This window comes from Enoplosus armatus, chromosome 11 (assembly GCF_043641665.1).
Source record: "Enoplosus armatus isolate fEnoArm2 chromosome 11, fEnoArm2.hap1, whole genome shotgun sequence".
Taxonomy (NCBI): Eukaryota; Metazoa; Chordata; class Actinopteri; order Centrarchiformes; family Enoplosidae; genus Enoplosus; species Enoplosus armatus.
Window position 1 is genome coordinate 21,471,827 of NC_092190.1, and position 17,698 is coordinate 21,489,524.

At 41.3% G+C, this 17,698-nt stretch overlaps 1 protein-coding gene across 1 annotated transcript; it reads left to right on the forward strand.

The window, feature by feature from the left end:
* Nucleotides 1-433: 433 nt before the first annotated feature.
* On the forward strand, nt 434-17,446 carry LOC139292268 (insulin-like growth factor-binding protein 2-B). Its single transcript, XM_070914538.1, has 5 exons — nt 434-794; nt 4,044-4,046; nt 9,035-9,186; nt 13,372-13,512; nt 17,288-17,446. Exons 1-5 carry the CDS (start codon nt 434-436, stop codon nt 17,444-17,446), a joined length of 816 nt encoding a protein of 271 aa, XP_070770639.1.
* Nucleotides 17,447-17,698: the final 252 nt, after the last annotated feature.

Here is a 17,698-nt window from a genome sequence, read left to right on the forward strand (position 1 = left end):
AGTTGTATTTGTGTTTGTCATTTTAGTTTGGCATTGCAATGAACTTTAACAAAAAGGGGAAAAAATGCAGTCCACCTTCCTTCTCTCTGTTAATCTAATATTGAATGAGAAGCACATATGGGTGTAATAAATCTAATTGTGCACATACCTGTAAAACTCTTACATATCTACTGCCAATGCACTTTTTAAACTTGCATATATTTGTATCTGCACAAATAAACCAAACCATGATGGCTTGATGGCGAAAGGAATGGGCTCTGTTGTTTCTTGATATACAGTCAGGCAGTAATATGAGAGCAGATAGGACCCTGTTAGTGGCATCGCAATGTTTACCCACACACAGTTCACTTTCAGGATCATGAGGGTCATACAGTTATCTCCCAAGACTCATTTTGACTTTCAGTAGTCACTAATAGACCTAGAAAACGATAGAATGGTCATATACTTGACTTATGGGTTGCTGTTTGCATACTTTGCTTTGCCTGGAATCTTACTAGGGGATTTGGCTTTCCGATGCCCAAGTTGTACAGCGGAGCGTCTAGCTGCTTGTCCCAAAGTCACAGCAGTATGTACAGAAATAGTGAGGGAGCCGGGCTGCGGCTGCTGTCCAGTATGTGCCAGGCTGGAGGGGGAGCTTTGCGGGGTCTATACACCAAGGTGCTCCAGCGGCCTGAGGTGCTACCCAAGCACAGAGTCTGAATTACCTTTGCAACAGCTCATCCAGGGTTTAGGACGATGTGGACAAAAAGTGGACTTGGATGTCACGACAAGTCTGTATCACCAGGCTACAAATGGTAAGTTCTTTTAAAAAAAAGTTAGAGCTGCACTAATTCATAATTTTTATTTTCAAATAAAATCAAATGACTATGTGTAATGTAAAAGGAGTTATTCACTGATGAACCCAGAGAACATTTCCCCTGGACTTACAGCTCCTGTCATTTTACTGTTTCATCAACATTGTTTTCAGCAGCAACAGACACCTTTTAGCTGAATGTTGGACTTAAACTAAACTTAGTTTAAACTAACTTAAACTATGGGCGTGCGGTTGTATAGTTGTGACATCACAACCTTACGGAAGTCCTGATGGCTCATTTACTTAGGTGAAGGCACACTTTCTGAATACATGTGTATTTCTCCGTGGACTGATACTTTCACAGTATTTATACAGCACCTAGACCTGCTTTATAATCAAAAAGAACATAGAAAGCTCACTTTAACTATTACTTTCACTCTTTGTGTTATATGACTTAACAGTAACGGTTGTAAATGTTTAGTTTGCCCCCCAAATCAACTAACTACAAAATATCTACTCATATGGTCCCGGGAACACAATCTTCCTCCACTGTCAGGGTCCTAATGTAAGTACTTCATTGTGGTTTTTCAAAGGATCCTTTCTTGCTTAATGGGAAATAGGAATTACAAACAGACAATAAACTAAACAAGTAAGATGTATCACAGAGATACGAATCTCATTACCACACAGAAGTAGGTAATGACTTGCAGGTTGCAGACCAAAAACTATTTCTTTCTTCTTCACTGTATGAGAGACATCGTTGCTGCTTCCAATAAGCAAAGTCTGTAACTTTGATGACAGGATGAATACCAAAAACTTAACTATCCAACATCCTGTAGCTTTCTCTGGGAGTGGAAGCAATTCATAGGTAAATGTTACTTTATTAGGGGCGATCATACCACAGTGTTAGTCTATAACATCACAGCCACAGCTGAACACTTGCACACTGTCATTTAATACAAACCCTTCCAGTATTCATCAAGGAGTGTAACAAGTCAATTCATATTCTGTAAGTGTGCCAGCATCACTCAGCCATCTAGTTTTGACCTGTCAACATACCTGGGCATGATATTAAAACGATTACCTTAAAGTCAAAAAGTTTCACGGAGAAGCTGTTCACTGAGTCAAAACAATGTTTTCACCGCAGGACTCTTTTTTATGTCAGAAAAACCACATCTGAAAAACGTATTTGGTCACAATAACCAAAATAAATAGCCCAGAAATCCTGCGGAGACGTAGAAATGTCAAGCTTTGCTCTCCCACATTACAGTTGTTAGGGACAAAGGGTCACTATTGATTCCTGAAAATGAATGTCAGGCCCACTTCTGTGAGCACAAACAAGCAGTATCCCTCCAATGAACCCATAACATGTCTGTAACCCACATATCCTCAAAGCTCTCCTGTTGGGAGTGAGTTATTTTGATGTAGGCTGTTGTTAATGATACTTGAGGAAAGCAATGGGATACACATTTGAAAATTTAAAAAAGCAGAGTGAAATGATATCTATCTATCTATCTATATATATATATATATATATATATATATATACCACAGACGCCCTTCAGAATGGTGTTGAGAGAGTTGCACATCTCCATGGTGACAGGTGCAACCTAATTTTTCAATCATCATATCTTGGGTGAACTCTCTGAGGAATGTATTTGATAAGTTCTTGGATTGAAATATTTTATATATAAGACTCAACAGGAATCTCCATTTGTTTTTAAGAGTCTTCAAGGTTTTTGTTGGGAGAGGGTAGTAAAAACAAACCGTAATTCCAGTGCCTGTAACTTTAGCTAGGCGTGATGGACTTGTCTGCGCTCTCTGCTGTGATTTACCGTCTTTGGTGTTCAAACCAGTTAGAACACATAAAGGAAAAGCTGAAAATGAGCGTCAGATCAGGCTGCGGTTTGCCCTCAGTTCACTGTGTTATGCTTGGCTTTTAAAGCATGAGCAACTGCTGGCTATCAGATGTCAACATCTGTCTCCTTTGTACCCATTAAAAAGCACATTTTGGGATCGTCGTAGCTGGCTGTGATTGCATTCTCCCTATATAACCAATAATAATAACCACACTGCTGTTCAGTTGAAAGAGAACAGAGACATTTGCATTTTTAGGCCTTTGGTTGTGGTTATTTGTTGTGGCATTATTCTCACCTGCCTGAACTAAACTGAAGTACACAGCATGACAGCCTGAGTAAACAGTCCAGAGTTCAAATAAACCTCTCCAGCTTTGTCTGGTGGTGTGAGCGCACTTCATATCCCCTTATACTGCTGACGTCATTAACGTGGCATTCACCACCCATGCTCCTCCTATTCCTCCACACTCTGTGGCAACAGGGCTTTTGCTAATTTCCACATTTCAAAGGGGATAGAAAACATCAACACTGATGTTTTAAATCCCTGGTCTGAACTCTTCCAGTCCGAATAGTGTGTAATATTAGAAATGGCACATCTTCAGTGTTTCCACTTGAACTATTTTTGCAATGGGAGTTGACTTGGAAATGTTCTCTCAGTCAAGGTCCACAAAGGTCTCAGTCCGGTCATGAGTGTGTGTATGAGCTTCAGTCTCCAGCAGAATCAAAACATTTCCCTTCCTATGAATCCTGGACAAAGAAAATTAATTCACTGTCCCTCATGAGGTGCTGAAGTCCGTGGCAGGTGTGGAGCATCTGTCAGTGATATGGATGCATCATTATTAAGCAATATTTGTATTAGCCATTAACATTTCAACATGTACAGGGGGGAAGGTCTGTTGAGCAATGTGCACTCTTTGTTCAGCACAACTGAACTGTTCATTTGACATACTTGAAAAGCTGAAACTCAACACTTCTATTCCACAGCATTATTTCATATCCACTACCAGCAGCAGTTTGGACATTTAATCATTCAAATATTTGTGAGGGGGAGAGTTGCTGTGGAGGCATAAATAATCATAGGCATTGAGTTAAACTTTAATGGGGGTAGGTCCACTGTTGGTACAGGAGGGCAAACAGAATTGCACTGGAAGCAGTGTGAATGATGGATACTAGTACTTGCTCAACATAGAAGCACAGATAACACTTTTCCCACAGATATCCCTGTATCTTTGGAAACTGTTTGTTTTTTTATAGTATATCCCGTTACACTCCCCTCCAGCCAGAGTGCATGACATTAAAGAGGTAACTGTAAAACAAGACATGTTGCGAAAAAAACTCAAAGGAACACGAGCCGTGATAAAACATTTTGACTTGTCATAATAGGTAAAGCTCAGGTGGTACTGACTACATTAATGATCTTCTATTCAAGTGTCCCAATAAGTCATGACTGTGTTACAGTGAACCAGCGTGAACAATACCAGGACTCTGACACTGCAGCAGCTAAATGGAATTCAGCCATCATTCATGTTATTTACCTGTGATTTTGCTACTGTGACATGTCAAAAAGGCCCACTACTGCAGTGAAAGTGTGAAGAAAAATGGGGAAATACTCAAGTTTGCATGTGTACAAGTACAAGTCATTCAACATAGTCCAGGTTTTTTTTTTTTAATCTTCCAATATTCATGTTCTTGCCTCACGATAGGGTTGCTACAACCATGTACTACAGTGGGACCTTTACCTCCCAAGTCACCACTATCTGACAATAGAAGGGCATGTGTGTATTCTTGGCAATTTAAACTATGCAGATCACCAGTCGTCTACTGATAAACCCCCTTCTCCAGCCAATAGGAAACCACTGCCCTGCTCTTTCCTGGGGCATCTCTGTGTCTGTTTCTCCCTCCTTTCTTTTCTTGTGTTGTCAGTGGTCCAAGGCTGCCCTTGTGGCCCTGCAGGTGATCCTCTGCTGAGACATGCTCCTTCTCCTTCACTCGCCCTCTCAGGTCTTTAATTACTCCATGAAGACAGTGTGTGTGCAGTGTGTGTGCAGCGCACATCAACGGGAAAAGGTGAAGCCATAAGAGATCACTTTGGGTGGGAGCTGCGTGTCGATGCCTGCAATTCTGAGAAAGCTCCCCCTGAGGTGTAAATAGGAAGCCCTCCCTCCTTCGTGCTGATCTTAAAACAGTTCATGTTGAAAGGTTACATGCTGTATAATGTGATGACAACATTAATGAGCCAGAATTTACTATCGCAGCACATTTACTCAAGTAATCAATCATAATGCTCTGTTATAGAGTAAACTATCCAGCAGTATAGTTAAAATTAGCTCCATCACAACCGTTACTACAACATTAAAATTCTGCATCCATGTTAATGCATCAGTAATAGTAAGATTATTTATATAACAATATAATGCTCTAAAAGAGGCCATAGATAGTGAGTTTTTTACTTTTAATATCTCTATGCTTTGAATTGAATAAAGCATTTATAGCTGTATTTCACACTATGTTTGTTTCTATTTTTATTCAAGCCTGCATGAATTGAATTTTGTGGGCAGCACAGCAATCTGTGAACACATCACTGACATATTAGCACCTCATATAGTTGATATGGTGAATGTGTGAAACTGTTGCCTCAGTGTTTGATAGCAGGAATGCAGAGCAATATTAGCATTTGTTTAGTTTGGAGTCGTATTTATGGCCACCTGGCAAATCTAAAGTCCAATATTCACTCTCCTTTTAGCTCTGTGTTGGTGTCCACCAACCCCTGAAGGAAACATCTGTCACTTTTGCTGCTAAATGCTATGTTCACCAGCATTTGCGGGCCGAAAAAAACAACAACAACCATTTGAAATTTTGTGTCAATCCACAATATGAGCACTTGCGTTGATGGTAAAAAGCAAACATTGTGTAAGAAAAAATCACCTCGACCTCAGAGTGCACTTGACTTTTAAGTCTGACAGACGCTGTAGGAGCACCAATTGGCAACAGTTTTCCCTTCAAACTACAAAGGCAACTTCATTTGGTTAGGATGACACACAAGGCCACATGGAAGCAAAGCAACATCAAGAGTTGAAAGAGCTAGCTAACCGTAAAAGGTTTGAAGGGGATCTCTGGCTAAGCAAAGTCTTCTTCATTATTCAATTGCTTTTTGTCCGTTTGCCAGCTGTGAAGTGTTTGAAGTGGCCGAGCCTGGAGAGGAACCATTTACACTGACAATGGTTTTGAAGTACAGTAAGGCCACTTCCTTGGAGGCACAGTGAAGTTTCAGAGACACAGCTTCACTGTATACGATAACAGGGCAAATACATTAATACTAAGCAACTCTGGAAAGACATTACTCATTCTGTGCCATGAGAGAACTGTGAAAGCATTGCTCAAAGGCAAGACCCAAAGCCAACACTCCCAACAGCTCGAGACAGGTAGTTTCTATGGCACTGAAGACAGAATCAACAACACAGTATTTAGATGACAGCTGTTGGCTAAAGACGTGTTGGGGTTTTTTTTCTCCCTGGAACATGCTGTCATGGGTTCCCATGAGCGTCTACAGAAAACAAGGTTTTGAATACAAGTATAGGTATAAGTTGGGATATTTTAAACCAATCAATGTGTCAATGCAGTGTACGAGTAACATCCAGTGGGGAAGAAAAGTACACATCTTTTTTTTTTTAGACCAGGAGACTTAAATTAAAAATGTCAAGCTCTTTCTTGGATATGTTTAATGTGTTCTGCAGAAGCTCTCAGTACATGTGACAGAGAATCCTCCACTGTTTGTGAATATCTTAACACAACTAGGACCAGCATTCTGAGCTTGTGTGCACAGCTGGAGGTTGGAACTTGTGACTTTTACCCATTGCTCACACACTGAAGTGAATAGAATCTGACTTCTTCAAATGTTAAGGGCTTGTTTGTGGCCACACAGTTTTAACTGTGGGAAGTGTTGCCTCTCTAACTGGATCATCAGATTGGAAAGATTTCCCTGAGTAGCTACAGTCACATAGAAACATACAAAAGGAACAAGGATGTTATAATCTGCTGTCAACATGAGTTTGGGCAGTGTCGACTCAATCCACCACTTTGGTCCAGAGTGAGATATCTAGTCAAATATTGGAACGATTTCCATTACATTTGTCACAGATGTTCATGGTCCACAGAGAATGAACACTTTGTGGATTCCCTGACTTTTCCTCTAGCACCATTGGGTGGATTACCGTGACATTGGTACAGATATTCCCACAGGATGAATACTAACAACTTTGGTGGTCACTTGACTTCTCCACATAGTGCCACCAGCACATCAAAGTTTCCAATTATCTAGTGAAATCTACTGCATGAATCGACACAGAATTTGTTACAAACATTCATGGTTCCCATACAATGTATTTTACTCAAGTGCAAGCAGCAGGATGACATTTTTGATTCAGTGTAAAACTGTTAAATGGATTGGCAAGAAACACCTACAAAAGTGACAACCTTCCCATCAGCCTCAGCTGTTCTTTGTGTTAAGTGCTAATTAGCAAATGTTAGCTTGTAAAACTATGATGGTGAACATGGTAAACATTATGCTTAGACTTGTTTTAAGACAAAACAACAGTTGTCACTGCTCAGGTTCAACTGCTTGCGTAACAGAAAACAGAGTCACCAAAGTCATTATGCAGATTTCACAATACATAACTTCATTTTAGTTTGAGGTAGCCTTAGCCTGAATGGCACTGGATATAAAACCAGTTAAAAATAAAAATCAAGAGGCTGCCAACTCTAAATATCTGAGTCTCTGACTGCATTCATATAACAAGGATGTGAGTGGCTCTTCACCAGATCTAGATGCCAACAATTTGGTTTCTGCTTGTCTTGTACATGCAATATGCGGAAAAACACAACATTATCATTTGTCACATGATGTGTGAACAAGTAGCCCAAAAGATTTCAAGTTATTTCTTCGAACGTACAAGTGTATACGTTTTCTTTCACAGTTCCTGTGGCCTCATTAGAACAATTCTAACTGCATTGAGGACAAATCAAACCTTCTCAACTCATCAGTAAAATTGACAAAAATCAATGAAAAATGTTTCAAGAATGAATGTGACTTGTAGGACAGATGTCTGCTGTAATGTAGAACCCACACTTAGTTTTTACACCTGGCAGTGTGTGCACCGAAATCCATGTGCACAGACACACGTGAACACGCACAGAAACATTTCAGACAGTGTCATAGCATGTGTAAGGAGCTCTGAGGATTCACTGGGGGGCCTTTCCCTCTCAGGCGTGATTTACAACCTCTGTTCTGCTCCTGTTTTTAAAGCGCTAATTACAGACACACACACACACACACTCTGTCACACACACACACACACACACACACAGCCTCTGGCAGGTAGGTTAGGTACCCAAAAAAAAAAAATCCTTACTCAGCATGAAAAGCGTTCATCAGAAGTGCTTCCTCACGAGTCTGGACTCACCACCAACGACTAGCAGTCGAGCTCAGCTCTTTAATTCAGCCACTGCTCTCGTCTGTTTTCCTGTCGAAATGTGTCAGACAATCTCGGATCATTATGTCTGTGATGACTATGACTATGTTGATGAATGTCTGTGCAGTGTTAACCCCTCCATGTATTTGTCCGTGGCACAGAGTAGGTCTCATTTTTAGGAGTGACATTCTGTGTTAATTTTGCCGTCATACTTTTGTCTGTCTGTTCTGGATTAACTTGTTAGCTTGTTGTTGGTGTGGAGTGACCCCACTGCTCAGAGGGGACCTGTGCAAACTGGGTCATAAGCCCAGCGTTATAAACTTAAGAGGGCTGGATGTAGCACTCTGCGATTTCACAGAAAAGATCTTAGCTGGTCTGTTCACACTGTCGCCACAGTAATTACAGCCATTGCAACGCCTGACTGTCCAGTATAGAATTAGTGACATGAGGTATGAGGGACACAGGATGCCTCGAGGACACAGAGAGACTTTGTCTTCTAATTCCATGATTACGATGACTTGTAAAAGGGCCTGTTATTAGAAAAATGCTGGCTTTTAATAGGAGCATGAGATTAAAGAATAGATAAATGTAGATGATGTGTGAGTATTTTAGAAAGCAGAAGAGATGGGGAGGCAGTTTTGTGTGTGTGTGTGTGTGTGTGTAACATCTGTCCATTTACTACCTACCTAGACAGGACACGGATTACTTTCATGCTCAAAGAACTGACTCAGTGGAAGCATTTCTGAGAACCTCCAAAGTATTGAATGTTACACATTGGGATTAAAACCAGAAAGTATACCAAAATGTTGGATTAGCTTCGAACAGCTGTCTCTGGACACAAACACAAAGTCTGTTTTTCAAGAAGGATTTTATACACAGACGCTGCAGATTAACTTTGTGTTCTTGTTTGGTTGCAGAGGTGCATGGGACTGAGAATCCACTCACTAAAAGACCTGCCATGGATGCTTGGTTTTGGCAGGAGTCCGCCAGGAAACAACACCTGAATGAGCGCCGGACCAAGATGAAGACGAATCAACTAGAAGACGCTCGAACCCAGAAAGAGCCTCAGGTAAGAACCAAACCATCTTAACTTAACTTCATCACAAGTTATTACTTATTATAACTCTCAGCAAAGTTATAAAACGGATATAAAAACACTTCTTTGGTTTCATTATCATGTGGGCTGTTTTAAAGCATTTGAGGACAAAAACAGAGGTGCAAGCCAGTGAGTCAAGATTGATCCACTGGATCTGAAATGAAGCACAAGTGGTTTGACTTATTCTAAAAACAAATGTACTTACAACACCAGAATTTGTTTGTATGGACCCATAACTGACTCCAGTGTATTTACGAGCTGAAGGTCTGAAGTCGTTGACTCTGTTAGTTATTATAAATGTTAAACACAAAACTGTTGCAACCTCTTCCTTATTTGCTGTAGAAAAATTACCAATTCCAAAAAAACAAAATCTTATATATAATGTTGCATGAACGTAGGGCCATATTTTCTCCCTTAAAATAGCTTACTTTCCCTAAACAGCGGGAAGCTTATATTTCATGTGTAGTATTACAGTAGTTGTGTGTATGGCACAATGCTGTGAAGTGTGTGCCTATCAAAAGCAGACAAAAGGTCAACAGTGTGCTGTGTGAGCAACATTGTCTGGTACAGTAGTGCCCTCCTCTGGGCGCTCTTTCACTCCAACTAACATACACACGTGCATAGACACACATGTCCACACGTAGAAACACACTTTTTATCACTGACATCACATGGACTTGCATTCATTCCCTGGAGACATCTCTTACCCTAATTTACTTACCCTCACTTTAACCAAAAAACATGTTGCAACTCTTAACTTTTATGGCGCACCGTGGACCAGATTTTTGTCCCCATATAGGAGACGAGTCCCTATAAGGGAACTGTGTGAGCACACTTTTGTCCCCACAACACTTTTTCAAACAGAAGTTGATGTGGACTAAACTGTGGATCGCTTTTCATTGCTTTTACACAAAATGCTTTCAATGTCCACATCTTTCAGATTTCATGAAGTGTTTTCTCACTCAAACTCAACCACCAGAACTCCATTTGCACATGCTCACATACTATTCTCAAGAGAAATAAAAAATAACATCTTGCCATGGGATCACACCAGCCGCGACGCCTGTTAACATGTGGACGTTCCGAGCCATGAGTACTCAGTAGTCGTGACTCATTACTACCATGAGTACTCAGGTATTCAGTACTCATGGGTCGGACCACACCCACGTAGTAATAGTATTTTGCGCAAACATCCGTTAAGAACGACCATCAACGGTGATCTGCGACTTCAAACAAATGTGGGCCAGGGACCTAAAGTTGGGGGGCAATGGCCCCTTCCCTACTTCCTACCCTCCTACTTTCGAAGCCCTTCTTTTCGATCTCAACTACACACATCGTGACTGCATCTTACACGGCTGTGACGCTATCACATTGACAATATCTGTCCACAGACAGACAGAAAGACACATAAACACCTGGCAAAGTACTCAGAATTGCTTCTGTGGTAGTTGCTGCTGCAGTAGGTGTCTCACATTTTGCCATGATGACACAGACACAGACGCGTTGTTGCGGCTGGTAAAAGTGCATAAACTCCTAATTGGGACACTGAGCGTCTATTTTCCCTCCCACCTTTTTCTCCATTCCCCATAGAAGAACTTCTTCCTCATGGAGGTGGAAAGATTATGACCATCAGTAACATGATCAGGTGACCCTCTTGGACACAGTGAGTGCTGGATGTTTAGACATACCTGCAGAAGATTGCCAGGGATGGACATGCAAAAAGATTCTTCATGAGATAAATAACATTGAATTGAATTGACTATAACTGTAAAATGTATTTGTTGATACTTTCAATTGTTGTGTGAAAATGTGAGAATATTGTCTGTATTGCAATACGGACAATATATAAAACAGGCAAAAAAAAGCTGAGGACGGCCATGCTTGCAATCATTTATTTTAATGCAGTTATCTCAAGAAAACAAGACAATCAAGTTATATTCCGACATGCTATTTAGGGAATGCTGTGGTTGTTAGCTTCCAGATATTGAACATCTTCATTAGCAAATGCAGGCCTCGTGTTTGAAACTCTTTGAGAGACTGACGTTAGACCTCTGTGCATGTATTGTTGCATTTCCAATGATGTGTGATGACTACAACATTAGCTGCATTTAGACGGAGTTGTGTTAGCTTCGGTAATTGCTCATAATAAGCGTCTTCAAAATGAATAGTGTTATTGTTTTGCTTTCCACGGTGGAATGCGTGTTGGCAGTTTAATGCATTCTATAGATTACAGCCCCCCATTCTTTAACACTCACTCAACATTTCACAGTCTCAAACGTAGCGCCACAAAAATTAAAAACAGTTCCTGGAACACCCTTAATGGGGTGGCGTACAAACACAGATATTCTTTCTGTTTCATGCAAATGAGCTTGGGCCCTGGGGGCTACGCATGTGGAGGCCCATATATGTCTCAACGTGGCAAACAATTATGTGCATTTGCTCATTTTCTCCCTCACTTAACTCACTCGCTTGCAGCAAAACAAAACAAAATAAAACAAAAAATCATAAGCGGGAGGGACAAAACAATTGTCAAGATCATTAGAAGCAACAAAAGAGGGAATGCAGTAAAAGGAGTCGTGCAGCTGGGCAGGGGGAGGATTTCAGACAGCTGGTGTCAGGCATGGATGGACTTCGCTGTGGGTGGTCATGTGAGGTCAAATACTGTACACAAAATGCATGCGTCGCCGTCAGAGCTGGGGTCGGGTCAGATTTGTTACCTTTATACCTCGAATACATAAACATTTGTTTCAGATGATTAAAAGTCTGTTTTGCATCACATTCATATCAGTTTTCACACGATGACCCTGTAATTTTGTCATTTTTGTATCATCTTATTTTTTTTCTTAACCTTTGGCCCCGTTTAACCTTTTTGAATTCTCCACTTGATGAATTCAAAAATGCATGTATGGTAATCAAGCTAAACCAAGACATTTTATTCTCCTCTTTGTTCATGGAAAGACAAAATATTTTCATGGTAACGAAGTGAAAGTAAAATGAATTATTTTAATGGGACCTCCAAGGGAAACTCTGATTTTACACATCAAGTCTGTTTACAGGTCTTGGGGAGGACTATGCCTCATATTGGCTTTAACTAAACCTCACAATGTATTTTTGCTTGGAATGAGAACTGTGGATTTTGTTCCCTATATCTCACAGCCTAGTCGCATTATGAAGGTATCTCGTCATGGCCAGTATGGAAAGAAGGAATAATTACAGCAACCAATAACTCTTTAAAGGTACATGTGGCTTGTGAGTATCGTATGACATTAAATGGCCTGAACCTATCTTTTAATATATGAGAGCAGTTAGGCCGCCGTGAAACTGGAGGGTGCATGTGCTGGGGTGTGGGTTTATGTGTGTCCTCATTATGAGAGAGAGAGAGAGAGAGAAGGAGTCAAAGACTGTAAAAGAAAGTGTGAAAGAGAGAGCCAGAGAGAGAAAGAAAGAGTACTTTTCATCCATACGTTCAGATGTCTGATAAGGTTTGTGGCAGACTGCGCCTCCCCCTGCCCTTCTCTCTCATCCCCAGCCAACTAATCATAAGACTGGACCCCTTTGATCCTACTGGCAGCCTGATACACTCAGTGTGTGTGTGTGTGTGTGTGTGTGTGTGTGTGTGTGTGCGTGCAACAGTAAAGTGTGTGTATGTGTGTGCATGTACACATGAATACATGGTGTGTGCACATACATGCAACAGGAATAATGTGCACAGTATTTATGTAGGTGTATGAACATGTGTCTGCACAGGTTTCCGTGTGTGTGTGTGTGTGTGTGTGGCCGTGGCCACCTGCTGAGTTAAGCAGTCTAGCCACTCATGTTCCACTCCACTAGACTCGCATCAAAAATATTGGCTGAACTTTCTGCTTGCCTAACTGCACCTCATAAAAATGTTAGCTATAAATGTGTGTATTTGTGACATTTTAACAAGACACACAGAAGTATTTTATTTCTCCATTCTTTTTCTTGGACTGAGCACATTCCTTGGACTCAAACTTAAGTAAAACTTATCCTTACTCTTAGGTACCCTTATTTCTTGTCTCCTGGTCATTCTATCTAGTTGACTTGAAGTGTTTGTCTGTAAATGTATTTGTACATCTGCTTCAATAAGTGCTAAATAGTTATTGTCATTAATAGTTTTCTCTGTCCTCGTCCTTACAGAGCGTCTGTCAGCAGGAGCTGGACAAGGTCTTAGAGGAGATCTCCAAAATTACCTCTGAAGATAACAGAGGCCCGCTGGAGAACCTGTACGGGCTCAAATTTCCAAACTGTGACAAATACGGACTGTACAACGTCAAACAGGTGAGCCCTGGACAGAGCACGGGTCTCACATCACACAGACAAAGCACAAGGTGTATATAGGCACAAAACTAATATCATGCCAACATCATGGTCAACAAACACCCTGCAAGTATACATTTTCAATTAGGGTTATAGATGTCATGATTTAAAAAATGTTTCGAAGAGGGCTACACACATATCAATAGACTATACTGACTAGAAGGCATAAAGGGAGGAAAAATCCCCCCAAAATGGAGGAAATGTAACCAGGGTAGTTACAGTACAGGATGATCCGCCAAATAAGACTGGAAAATATTTCAACAAATAAAAACAATCCCCAACCTATAGTAAATAACAAACAATTTATGACTTGTAGTAAAAGGAGCAGAGGTTTACAAGAATGGCTTAATATGAAAACCCATACTGGGACCATTGGGAGACTTGGGTCTTGTTTCATGCTGAAGAAGGCACAATCCTCCCATCTTTTAACCTTTCTACCTCCTCAGTACCAGCGTGTCTTAGTGCACTTACATCATGCCGTGCATTTCTACAATGAGCATGGTCCACACGATGCCATCGATTTTGTGCCTATATGCATACCTCGCCTTTAGCCATTTAGCCATGTCTGATTAAAATTGGCGGGCAACTTCCCCGGAGGGCCCCAGAACTCCAGGGGTCCCAAAAGCTCCACGCTGATAAAAGCCTGAAGGCCCTGCTTTATTATCACATCTTGAGACTCTGTCTTGGAGAGTGTTTAAATCTAGTTTTAAGGGCGGAAACAGAGGCTAATAGGGGCCCAGCAGCTCACTTTTGCGCCACAGTCTTCTAGTTGGTTAACCAGCTGTGTCCATTTGTTGCGATACATATCTAGATACATGGGCTACGATGTGATTCAGGGACGATACATTTTAATACAGAACGATTCGGTGCGATTTGATGCGATACGATGCCATCTGATACAGTTCTTAACATTTCTTTAATGTAGGCATTCATTATCTATTATAAATGAAAATAAGATAATTCTATAAAAGTAGCATTGCTTACCTTCAAATAGATAATGTATATTTCCTAAAAGACCAGGAAATCCAAGTATTTTTGTTGCTCAAACAGACAAATTCTGCAGCAACAAGCAACGTTCAAAGTGCGACTGAGTGTTAGTAGCCTACGTGACACATTTCCTCCACATTTTCCTTCCTTTTGATGAAAAATTTAACAAAGGCATTTACGAGGAAAGCTACGTTCATCTTGCTGTTTTCAACAGCCATCGTAACTCCGGAAACAACAGCTGCATTCGGCTGAAAGTCGCCAGTTAACAAGGTCACTTGTTAAACTAGTTAAAACTGAAACTGAGATAGGTTTCTCCATGCCGTCTCACCAGGCGAGTGTTGAGATATGTCGTAATACATATTGTATTGTGGAAAAAGTGACAATTGTACAATATGTAATTTCCCTAATATACACCATTTTCCCAAAAATTATTTCAGAAATTGTTGTTTTTTTGTTTTGAGTGTGAAAACTGAGCTTGGAGACAGTTTGACAAAAAGAAAAAGTTCACTCAATATCCACTTCTTAGCTTTTCCAAGTGCTCTTAACAGCATCTCACGGTCAATGAATTCAATCAATGAAGGAGTTTATTTTGATTTCTGGATAATTGGGTTTAAAAAAAGTCATTGACATTGGCTGAAATGTCATTTGTAAGACATATACTTTTCATTTTTGGTAAAAACAAAAATGTATTTTTTGACGTGTGTACTTGTACTGCCCTGACTACTAATGCATGTTGTTGAGGCATCATTCAAACCCACAGATATTCATTTTAAATGCTAGCCAAGGTCTCAAAGTTTCCACAGATACCAAATTCAGTATGTCAGGCGGAATTTTAGGAAAATGTCTATAAAATGACGCCCATGTAAAACTCTAACAGTGTCTCAGTAATAGGGTGCGAGAGAGTTGTCTGACTGAAATTGGCACCGGATACTGTATTTTGTGCCACTGGAAAAATATATCGTCTTATTCTTTCAAATTCCTTTATTCAGCTCGGACGATGGCGATTTGATCAGCTCCTCTGTGAAGTAATTTGTCACATTTTAACAATAAATATACACTGAAATGCCGCTCTCTTTTTGGGTGGACGCTTTCAAGAATGTCACAACACTGGCCACACCCCAATCAGTGACGTCACAGCAGGTGTTTTCCATCCGCTGTCAGAGGCAAAGCTCCTGCTGTGACATCACTCATTAGAGGTTTTGGCCAGGACTGTGACATGTTTGAAAGGTTCAGCCCATGGAGAGCAGCAGCAGGGACTCACTGCCTCACGGCGAACACCAACGCACGAGCGCCGAGAAACTCGAGTGGCTCTCAAATTCTGTTGGTGGTTTGGTGTGAGTTGGATCATCATGATCACTGATGGAAAAAAAGCGTTTTGTTGTGATCAGTTTCAATGAAGATGATTGTGCCTACGCGTGTGACGCGTTTTAGTTTGGTCAAACTTGATCACCTGTTTTTCTTCCTCACACACACACACACACACACACTCATACATACTGTATAATTTCGTTTAGTTCTCCCTTGGATTTCCCCTATCTTCTCTTTCATACTCTGACCCACACACACACACACACACACACACACACACCCGCACAAGTCTCTTGTATCAGCCTGGCAAAATCACCCTGGCAAAAAAATATAACCTCCCCCTCACTCCCACCTGCCACCACTCTCCACACAACTACCCCCCTTTTTTGTATAAACTCACACACACACACACACTGTTCCTAAACACGCTGCTCTTAGACACACACACACACACACACACACACACACAAATGTGTGGGGAGATGTTGTCATCATGAATGAGGCAACAGCTTCTGAGCTCAAGGTTACAAGGCAATAAAACTGTTTGGCGTACTTCATGGGAAGACTTTTGTTAAGCCGAGGAACGAACTGTGCTTCCGACCGGGGGCTTGAATTTGAATTCTGCTCATCCATAGAAATCAGACAGAGGAGGACAAACAAGGTCACATATCCAGTGTTTTCTTACGAGGATAGTAGAGCAGAAAAGAAGATTTGAATAGGCGCCACAGTTTCCTAAAGCAGGGCTCTCAACCACTCAGCCAATTTTCATCACTGGTCACAAACAACAGCATTGTTTCGGACTGGAGTCCTTGGTTCCCAGGGAGGAACACTGTACCTCCTCAACACTCGGCTCCCTTTTAGAGTTGTCCCTCCTTGTCGCGGGGTAATTACTGTAACTGTCACTCTTTTTGTTCTTTCTCATCGAAGGAAGAAAATGGAAAGTCTTTTCTTTCCCCCCAGCACTTCATTCTTTTCGCCGTCCCCTCCGCGGCCGCCCCGCGTGCGCGGTGTAAACTGTGTCCACTTCAATTACGACCTCATTTCTGAGTAGAGGGGGGCTCTGCGGGGGGGCTGGTCTACTGGCATGCCTCTGTGTGTGTGTGTGTGTGTGTGTGTGTGAGTGTTTGTGATGGCATGTGTGGCTGTGGATGGGTTGTGGGTTGTGAGTAGGGGGCATGACCTGAGGATGGGCTGTTATTGGGTGAGTGTTGTCCCACCCGAACCATAGCCATCACTCTCATCCAATGGCCCCCCACCACCAGAAGATCCACAAGTGCACACGCACACACACACACACACGCACACACACACACATCTCAAGCCACCGTACGCCATGCTTCATTAACGCACCCCCTACTTCCCACTGTGCATCTTTACCCCTCCCTCTTTTTTCCAGTGTTTTCCAACTTGTCTAGTTTGTGTTTTTCTTCCCTCTCTCCAGTGCAACATGTCCACCCACGGCCAGCGGGGCGAGTGCTGGTGCGTTAACCCCTTAACTGGGGTCCAGATTCCAGCGACGCCCAAAGTCAGAGGGGATCCAAACTGTAACCAGTTTCAGGAGGAGCTCAGAGCGATGCCCACTGAAGCTACATCTCACTAGCACAGTCCAGCACATCTCATGACAGGGTTGGGTTTTCTTCAAGATTCAGAATCCGGGAGGATTTGTCCATCAACAGGGTTTTATTACATTTTATTACATTAGAACATGTGAAGAAGTCTCTATATTTTTGTCTCTTTTATAATTCACACTAGGTTTAAGGTTAAAGTATAAACTAAACTAACCAAAGGATGAAGTTGTCGTCATTTTGTAGTTTGTAGTATATAGCAAACTGAAGTATACAGTTCATTTGTT

Excerpts from the sequence above, each read along its gene's own strand:
- LOC139292268 (XM_070914538.1), top strand. The coding sequence starts at position 434 with ATGGTCATATACTTGACTTATGGGTTGCTGTTTGCATACTTTGCTTTG. Across the intron at positions 9,187-13,371 it reads GAACCCAGAAAGAGCCTCAG|AGCGTCTGTCAGCAGGAGCT; the intron begins GTAAGAACCAAA and ends TCGTCCTTACAG. Across the intron at positions 13,513-17,287 it reads GACTGTACAACGTCAAACAG|TGCAACATGTCCACCCACGG; the intron begins GTGAGCCCTGGA and ends CCCTCTCTCCAG.